At 37.8% G+C, this 10322-nt stretch overlaps 1 protein-coding gene across 1 annotated transcript in view; it reads left to right on the forward strand.

Annotated features, from left to right (window-relative positions):
* The window catches only part of LOC124963061 (calreticulin-like), a 31211-nt gene extending 25512 nt beyond the window's left edge, over positions 1–5699 (forward strand). The window contains exons 8-9 of the mRNA XM_047522540.1: positions 3651–3743; positions 5451–5699. Of these exons, the coding sequence (XP_047378496.1) occupies positions 3651–3743; positions 5451–5699 (342 nt within the window). The remainder of the gene's footprint in view (positions 1–3650; positions 3744–5450) is intronic.
* The last annotated feature ends 4623 nt before the right edge of the window (positions 5700–10322 follow it).

Below are 10322 nucleotides of genomic sequence, written 5' to 3' on the forward strand. Positions count from 1 at the left end.
TGTATGTTGCTTTTTTTTTTTTTTTTTTTCTTTTTTTTGCGGTGCTGGGGATTGAACCTAGGGCCTTGTGCTTGGGATACCAGCACTCTACCAACTGAGCTATATCCCCAGCCCTGTGTGTTGCTGTTGATCCAGCATAGGGCCTCATATATGCTAGGTAAGTGCTCTGCCTCAGAGCTACACCCTCAGTCTCTATCTCTATTTACTAATGAGAAAACTGAGGGCTCAGAGTTGTAACTTGAGTTTCAAGGTCTCATAACTAAAAGTGCCCAAACCTATATGCTTTACATTTCATTATCCTCCTAGGATAGCACAGGAAACCAGGTAACTTTCCAAGAATTAGCATGTCAAATATTCCTTAGAACTTTTTATGGTTTACAATCTAACAAAACTCTCATGTGTTCTTTTCTCCTGTGTGAAGAAATCAGGGAGGGTATATTTTCTTCTACTTGCCATTTTGCAGAAGAAAACATATAAGCATAGAAAGGAGATAAATAGACTAAGGTCATCCCACTGGTAAGTTTTTGCAAGCAGAACTGGCACCATCATAATCTATGAGTTTGACATAGAAGGTAAGGGGCACTGAAGAAACCAAGGGAGATTAGTTAACAGTGGAAATAGGAAAAATGGAAAAACCAACAAATGGGCATTTTTCTTTCTTTCTTTTCTTCTTCTTCTTCTTCTTTTTTTTTTTTTTTTTTTTTCGGTACTGGTACTGGGGATTGAACTCAGGAGTGCTCGACCACTGAACTACATCCCCAGCCCTATTTTGTATTTTATTTAGAGACTGTATTTTATTTAGAGACTCTCACTGAGTTGCTTAGTGCCTTGCTTTTGCTGAGTCTGGCTTTGAACTCATGATCCTCCTGCCTCAGCCCCCCAAGCAGCTGGGATTACAGGAATGTGTCACCAAGCCTGATTGACTGGCTTGCCTTTCTTCCTTCCTTCTTTCCTTCCTTCCTTCCTTCTTTCCTTCCTTCCTTCCTTCCTTCCTTCCTTCCTTCCTTCCTTCCTTCCTTCCTTCCTTCCTTCCTTCCTTCTTCCCTTCCCTTCCCTTTCTTTCTCTCCTTCTCTTTCTGTTTCTTTTTTGCTGATACTGAGGATTGAACCCAGGGGCACAGTACCACTAAGCTACATCCAAGCCCTTTTTATTTTTTATTTTGAAACAGGGTCTCACTAAATTGTCCAGGCCGGCCTAGAACCTGAGATCTTCCTCTCTCAGCCCCCTGAGTTACTGAGATTACAGGTTTGCGCCTCCACACCCAGCAAATGGGCAGTTTTCTAAGCAAGGATGCTGACAACCCCCCCCCCCCAAAAAAGAAAATCCCAGAAGTCAGAAAGTATCCTATAGTTGCATAAGGGATTACAAACCAATTTTTAAAAATGACTCAGAGCAGGACTGGGGATATAGCTCAATTGGTAGAGTGCTTGCCTCATGAGTACTAAGGCCCTGGGTAGAATCCCCAGCACCACAAAAAAAAAAAAAAAAAAAAAAAAAAAAAAAAAAAGACTCAGAGCAAAATAACAACCTCTAAGTGTCTATTTTGTCATTTGTTTTTCTGTTAGAGGCAGGATTGGGGGATGATATGAGCCAAATAAACGTCTTTCTCATGAAAAACAAAAACATAAACAAATACAAAAAAAACAAAACCCTTTTTGGCCACAAAAGAACAAGTCAGGGTGAAAGTTTTCAAAGCCTTGGAGAGAGACACAGGATAACTTACCTGAGGCTTTCTCTTGATCACAAAACTGCTCTCATGAAATTGACTTGAAGATTTAACATAGTGCTAATGTTCAACATTACTGATTGACCCTCCTTTTGTTTGTTTTGAAATATATCCAGATACTGGACTGGAGTTGTGGCTCAGTGGTAGAGCACTTGCCTGGCATGTGTGAGGCCCTGGATTTGATCCTCAGCACCTCATATAAATAAATAAATTTAATTAAAGATTTATTGACAGCTAAAAATATTTTTTTAAAAAGAAATATATCCAGATACCAAAAAAGTGTAATCACTATTATCATTTACTGAGCAACTATTATCTGCTGGACACTGTGCTTTGCACATATTAGCTCTAATTCTCACAACACTGTCACCAGGGAGTCATTATTTTCCTTACTTCTCTTATCAGAGGGACTGAGTAACTTTCCCAAGATCATACAACTAGTATGTGGTTGAGATGGTCTGTTTGATTCCATGTCTTGTGCTCTTTCTATTCTATTCCTTTGTCATGAAATAAATAAACACTGAAAATATCACATACCATGGGTTTAATTAATCTTTTCTTTTAATGGTAGACACTAAAATGTTATTTTAAGAAAATAGAGAAATATGGCACAGTATCTAAATTTTAAAGAATTTAAATTCTGTTTGCATGTCTCATGAAACTTTTTCTTTCCCCCATGTTTTTATTTTTTCTGATTATTCTAAGGAGAGGACCTTAAATGTAGTATCAATATGTAAGCATCATCAGAAGGAAGAGTTGTCAATCTGAACTGGGCACAAACTAGAGGTTAGCAGTTGTAGAAGTTTCTTCATAAGCCTCTTAAGTAGCATTTAGAGGTTTGAAGGAGTACCAAGCCTTGGATATGAGTAGATTAACTTCTCTCTACAACATATTATCTGGGGCAGTAAAGCATGCTAGATGATTTGAATTTTTAATAACCTTGAATTCCCTCCACAACCTCCATTATTTTTTTTAATTTATTTTTATTGTAAACAAGTGGGATACATATTGTTTCTCTGTTTATACAGGGAGTAAAGACATACCATTTGTGTAATCATACATTTACATAGGGTAATGGTGTTTGATTCATTCTGTTATTTTTTCCCTTACCCCCCACCCCTCCCACCCTCCATTATTTTTTTTTAATGTTTTAATTTTGGTACCAGGAATTGAACCCAGGGGCACTTAAACACTGAACCACATCCCCAGAACTTTTAAAATATTTTATTTAGAGACAGGGTCTCACTGAGTTGCCCAGGGCCTTACTCAGTTGCTGAGGCTGGCTTTGACTAACAATCCTCCTGCCTCAGCCTTCTGAGCTTCTGGGATTACAGGCATGTGCCATGGTGCCCGGCTCCCAGTTCCATTATTAATTAAAATCTCTGTGCCTGTGGCTTGGGAATCTGCTTTTAGCAAGGGCCTCCTAGTGAACTTTTCTTGTGTATGCATGTGCTGGGGATGAATTCAGGGTCCTGCATAGGCTAAGCATGTGCTCTATCACTGAGCTACATCCCTACTCCTCCGGGTGATTTTTATTTTTTTTTATTTTTTATTTTATTTTATTTTTTGCGGTGCTGAGGATTGAACCCAGGGCCTTGTGCTACCAACTGAGCTATCTCGCCAGCCCTGATTTTTATTTTTTAAATTTATTTTTTGGAACTGGGGATTGAATCAGGTGTGCTTCACCACTGAGCTACATTCCCAGTCCTTATTTTTTTTTTATTTTGAGACAGGATCTTGCTAAATTTCTTAGGGCCTTGCTAAGTTGCTGACACTGGCCTTGAATTTGTGATCCTCCTGCCTCAGTCTCCTGAGTTGCTGAGATTACAGGTGTGCGCCACTGCACGTGGCTCCAGGTGATTTTTTAGACCCTTTAATATTTAGGTACCCAGTTCTAATAATCCCATTATTTTATTTCACCAGGTAAAATCGGGCACCATATTTGACAATTTCCTTCTTACAAATGATGAAGAGTTTGCTGAAGAGGTTGGAAATAAGACCTGGGGAATGAGAAAGGTAAGATGTTCCCCCACCCTGATTCCAAATATCTGAGTCCTCAGTTGTGCACTGTTACTTGCATTTTAAAACTCAGTCTCACATTCATTGTCCCACCGCTGGTCACATGGCCTTGAGAGGTGAGACAAAGAACTCACATTCATTGGCCATCTACAACTCTGTACTTATGACTCTGTGAGTTCTTTGCAAAATTCACCTCAGCCCTTAAAATGACCAAAAAAGATATTATTACTTCCATTTTCAGATGCAGAAACTGAGATCCAGAGTATAAAGTATCCAAGGTCACACACACCCTTTAACTTGGTGAGGTCAGGTTTGAACCCAGAACTCATGTGCCTTTTGTGCATCATGCTGAGTACTCAGTGTGGTGGTCTTAGAGGGAGCCACTGAGCCCATTTTGGATGGACGACTTGCAGAAAGTGCTGTTTTCCAGCTTCTCTGTCCTCTTGGAACTATTTTATGGGTGGAGTAATACTTGAGACAATGGCCTTATGATAGTGACACCAGGCATTCAGATCTCCTGGCTCTGCAGGAAGGTCCATTCAAGTAGGTTTGTAGCCAGCGCTTGATTATCCAACAGGAAGAATATCCTTAAAGTATTTGCAAAGCATACAGACACACTAAAAAACTTTTATTTATTTATTTTTTTTTGAGAGAACAGTGGTACTTGATGTTTCCAAAAAAAGCATTAAAGTAATCATTATGAGGAAAAGTTATTAGACTTATTTTTATGACTTTTAGTCTGGTTTTGTTTTGTTTATTTGGGGGATTATCATCAAATATTGTTTAACTGAGTTGCTATTACATATTGGTTATGAGTATGAGTTTTGGAACTAGACTGCATAGGTTCAAACTCAGGCTCCATCCTTTACTGGCTGTGTAAACTTGAGCAGTTATATAAAAGAGATTTTCTGGTTGAAAATGGAGAAGTCCATGTTGACCAGAGGGATGAACAGTAACTGGGGGAAAATGATTATGTTCAGAAGCATAATCATTCTTTTTTTTTTTTAACCTTTATTTATTTATTTATTTTTATGTGGTGCTGAGGTTTGAACCCAGTGCCTCACACATGATAGGCAAGTGCTCTACCACTGAGCAACAACCCCAGCCCCTAACCTCTCTTTCTTTATCTTCTGGGAATAATGATAGCAACTATCTTATAAATTACTGGCATACAGTATATGCTTAATACATGATAGCTATTATTATTGAACCATATATTCACTTGACAAATATTTGCTGACAAACATTTGCCTGTTCAAAGCACTATGGTAGTTGCTAGGGATATAGCAAAGAAATAAAATAAAGAAGTTTCTGTCCCCATGGGGCTTACATTCAATTTGGGGAGAGCAACAAGAAATGTATAAAGAAGTCCAAACTTTAGATCCTACATCTAGAATGTAGGACAAGTAACATTTACCTCATGCATTACAGTGAGGAATATAAATGATGTGTGCAGCTTGTTCAGCTCTGTGTACAGCAGTGCAGTAGGCATTCAATAAATATTTGGTAATTTTTGATCAAATTTTATTTACAAATTATACACACACACCCACACACTTCCATCCCACATATATGAAAATTTGTGTGTGAATAAACTCCATCCCAGAAATTGTTTAGACTATGGGAAGATGCCAGACATTCTAAAGTGGGTTAACTTTGTTTATTCCTTCTGTAAATTACTTTGAAAGTTCACATTTTAAACAGGATATAGAAAAGCAATGGAGAGAACTGTATGAAGAAATGGAAAAAAGGAAACAGGAAGAAGAGGCCAAGAAGAAAAGGGAAGAGGAGCAGGAACAGGAAGATGACATCTGGGGACTTGAAGAAGAGGAAGATGAAGAGGATTCTGAGGAAGAACCAGAAAATGACAGGCAGGTGCAGGAAGATTATGTTGAAAGAGATTTTCTGGTTGAAAATGAAGAAGTCCAAGTTGACCAGAAGGATGAACTGTAACTGGGGAAAAAAATGATTATGCTCAGAAGCAAATGATGGTACTTAGAAGAAGGAATGTTTAATGCACCAATTAAAAAAAATGTGTGGAAAGAAAAGGAAAAAGAAGGAGAATTTTGAAGAAAACTTTGGATTTGTATTTCCACCCCACCTCCTCTGCTCTGTGTGATCTTCAAAAAGTCACATCACCTCTTGGGATCATTTCCTTATTAGTGGAAAGGAGTGATCGTTTCTATTTCATGAGGTTGTTGTAGGGACTAAAATGAGCTAATATGTGTAAGGTGCCTGAATATAAATATAATAGTCAAAAATAATAGCTATGTTAGAAGTCAGTCTGGGCAATAGTCAAAAATAATAGCTATGTTAGAAGTCAGCAAAAAAAAAAAAAAAAAAAGAAGTCAGCCTGGGCGACTTAATGAGACCTTGTCTCAAAATAAAACTTTAAAAAGGGCAGGGATGTAGCTCAGTGCTAGAGTGATGGCCTAGCATGTGTGAGACCCTGGGTTTTATCTCTAATACTGTAAAATAAATTAAAAAAAAAATAGACAACTAAATAAATGGTAACTATAACTATTATCATTAGCACGGTGTTTAAAATTGTTGGGAGGTAAGCTTCTGTATCAATCTGATCTTCATTTTCAATTTGTCCCAGTACACCTAAGGATTTTTTTGTTTGTTTGTTTGATTAATTGTCTCTATTGCTTAGTCTTCGCAGAGCTGATGGTTGTACTTGTGCGGATTGACGTTTTCATCTCCTAAATGTATCAAGCACTTAGAAACAAAATCAGACTTCCTCTTAACATAAGGAAAGTTACTTTGTAAAAGTCCTTTTACTTCTCTGCTGTTTTGCACCCTAATTTTCAAATAAGTTTTCCTTATTTGCAAGTTTGTTGGTCTTGTATCTTTCCTGTACCATCTGCTCACATCGTTATCACTTGCATTCTCATCCTTTACAGATGACACGTTCTCATACAGTTGTGGAGCTTCTACAATGTGCTTATCTAATATTCATAGCAGTTTCTTGCTCTAGGTCTGTTATTAAGGGACAGGGTCAGTATCTGAACAAGTTCTTCTGGTTTCAAAGCTTATCCTTCCACCACACCAATCAGTTGAATAAGTAAGTTCCTGTTGCTATTGAATATAGAATAGGCAACATTCTACATGGAAGAAATGCCCTTTTAAGTGTATTTTTTAAAAATATTACATCCGACATCCAGTGAGTCAGGCTCAGACATGTCTGCCATATGGTTCAGTAAACCATAACACAGGACTACAAATATGAATCTGGAACATAGTAGGTGCTCAATTAATATTAGTTGGAAAAAGTGAACAAAACTCTACCTGGTGGTTTCAGGGAAGACTCTGTGAATGAAGTGATATCAAAGAATGCATGAGTCTGTCCAGTGAAGAAGTGTGGACCTGATTTCAGAATTGAAGAGTAGGGTACCTAGATGACAGGCAGTGGGGTGGTAAGGTCATGCAGGAGCAGCAAGAACATCTTCCTTCCCTCCTGCAGGCTGCCTCATGTAGTTTCTAGACCTTAAAAAAAAAATCTATGGAAGAGGCTGGAGTTATAGATCAATGGTAGAGTGTTTGCCTAGCATGTGTGGGGCACTGTGTTTGAGTCTCACACCACATATAAATAAATGAATAAAATAAAGGTCTATCTACATCTAAAATTTTTTTTAAAAAAATCTATGGAATACTCTCTGGATAGTGAAACTTGACTTCATACCTACTCCTATAATGTAAGAGTCTTTACACTATGAAAAAGAGCAAGGCTTCTGGTGCTGAGTCTGAACATTTTGTCTTGCTAGAGGGCTGGTGTCTGGGGTGATTTATGTTTTAAAGATAACAGTCTGATGAGCAGACTATATGTCTGCTCTTCTTGGTGGGGTATTTGTTCCACCAATTGTTATAGATTTTCAATATCATCACCTAAAGATATTGATTTTCATGCAGAATTTTGAGGGAAGAGTAAACAACAAAGATCCATTTGAATATTTTTGAAGTTGCTTCTTCCAACTTTGCTAAATTTTCTTTTGTCTGTTATTTTGATCAGTTGTATATATATATATATATATATATATATATTTTTTTTTTTTTTTTTTTTAGAAATTAGGGTAAATTTAAAAAGAAAACACTGTGTATGTAGTTCCACTCATTTTGCATATGGACTTTGAATTTTTTTTGTTTCCTTTTGGGATTTATCTTTTGAATACCACCATTCTGCCACTGAACCATATTCCTTCAAGTGATTTAAATTTTTTTCTAATTATGTATTTAATTTTCAAAAGAAACTGATTTTTATTGTGAAAAACTTAGAGTTCACATATGTATTAGGAAGACAGAAGCCAGGCATGCTGGCACACACCTGTAGTCCCAACTACTTGGGAGGCTGAGGCAGGAGGATCAAAAGTTTGAGGCCAACCCCAGGCAACTTAGTTTAGACACTGTTTCAAAATAAAATTCAAAACAGAAAAGGATTGGGGATATAGCTCCGTGGTAGAGCAGGCACAGAGCCCTGGGTTCAATCCCCAGAAACTACACACACACACACACACACACACACACACACACACACATCATAGGTCCTCATTATTCCAAAATCCAGAGATAGCTATGCAATGTTTATTGTATTTCCTTCCATTTTGTAATCATGTGTTGATTGGTTGGTTTGACTTTGGGCATATGGCACTTCATCATCTTTGTTCTGTGACAATGTAACTTTTTATTTTCACTTGTATTTCTTTTCCCTTGTTTAAATTTTCTTTCTTTCTTTCTTTCTTTCTTTCTTTCTTTCTTTCTTTCTTTCTTTCTTTCTTTCTTTCTCTCTTTCTTTCACCTAGGAGTTGCTACCCTCTTACTTATTTGCAATGGTTTTGTGCTTCTGGTATTTCCAATATAACCTTCTAGATACTTATCTACTTTGTCCAGTGTCTTTTGTTGACTAAAAAATCTTTAATTTGATATCATCATATTTATCAGTTCATTTCTTTCTTTTTTGGCAGTAGGATTGAACCCAGGACCTCACACATGCTAGGCAGGCACTCTACCACTTGATCTATATCTCCAGCCCTATATTTGTGTTAGAGTTTTTGTTTATGGAGTTTCATCCTTCCCTTCTCCTCAGTCACAAACTATAATAATTCTCCTAAAATTTTCTTTATAATTTTGCTTTTCACATTTAATATGTCTTAATCTTTTTAGAGCCTACTCTTGTATAAGATACAAATTTTGTTGAAATATGGTAATTATACTATTCAAGCCTTGATATATCAGTTTCTGCGAGGAGGATATTAAAATCTTCAGCCACAGTTATGATTCTGTATTTCTCCCTGCAGGTTCTGTGTATTTTCTGTTTGTATGATTAGGTGCATCCATGTGTTGTATCTTTTGTTTCTGTTGTTATCTATTTGTTTCTTTTGTTATCTATTGTTTCTCTTATGAATATGTAATCACTTTTTATCTCTTAGCTTTTGCGACTACAATTCCTCTTTGACAGATCTTAAGATCATAACTAGTTCATTTAAGCCTGGTGTATCTTCTTATTTTTATATTTTAAGTATGTCTCTTCTTCTAGCCAATTTATTGTGTAATTTTTTCCCTCACTGAGAATTAAATTCAAAGTTTTGTGCATGATAGGAAAGTGCTTCACTGCTTAGTCACATCCCTTCTTATTTTTTATTTTGAGGCAATGTCTCACTAAATTGCCAAGATTAGGCTCGAACTTGTAATCCTTCTGCTCAGTCTCCCAATTTGCTCACACCTATAGGTGTGAGCCACGGCACCCAGCTTGAAATTAAGAAAAAAAAATTGGCAAGATTGACATTTTTACATTTAATACAATTACTATATATTAAGATTTAGTTCCACCATCTGTAGGGACAGAAAGATGGGATAGTTTTTCTCACACATCAGATACCCCTGTAACAAAGGACAGATTAACAAGAGAAAAGCATAACACAGTATTTTAATGAAAGGTTTAGTGAGAGCTCCTGTCCCCACTCAGGCTGAGAACAGAGCAGAGCACAGCTGAGCACCAGGGCAGGGCTGGGGCAGGACTGAGTCAGCACTTGAACAGGGGAGGCTGAGAGCCAGGCTCAGGACAGACTGAGAGTCTGGGCAGGATGTGCTGGGTCTGGAAGAGATGGGATAGGGCCAATCTAAGGGCCCTAGCAGGGTCAGGCCAGGTGACCTACAGGGAAGGGCCAGGCTGAAAGCCTGGCAGTTCCCAGCTCAGAGCTTGGATAGGGTAATGATAGCGCCTGGCTGATAGCTAGCTGTCCACAGCTGGGCTGTGAGCCGGGACAGGGTCAGGACAGAGCAGGATAAAGGAGGGGAAAAAAGATTTACATGACAAGGGAACCTTCAGAACTGAAGACTCAAAGACTCAGGAGAAATACTTTTTTTATGCTTAGGTTCAATGAAGAATGGACAGTCACGTAAAAATGTGGCTGAACAAAAGGATATGACCTCATGGTAATAGACTGAGCAGGGAAACCCATCAGGGCCTGTCTGTTAGGATTTTTTTGGCCTCTCAGGTGTGGGGCAAGACCTCTTCTGCAATGAGAATCTTAATGACCCTCTGTCAGACAAGGCAGGTCAGACAAGTTCTTTAAGTCC

This window comes from Sciurus carolinensis, chromosome 1, assembly GCF_902686445.1.
Source record: "Sciurus carolinensis chromosome 1, mSciCar1.2, whole genome shotgun sequence".
In the NCBI taxonomy this organism is placed as follows: domain Eukaryota; kingdom Metazoa; phylum Chordata; class Mammalia; order Rodentia; family Sciuridae; genus Sciurus; species Sciurus carolinensis.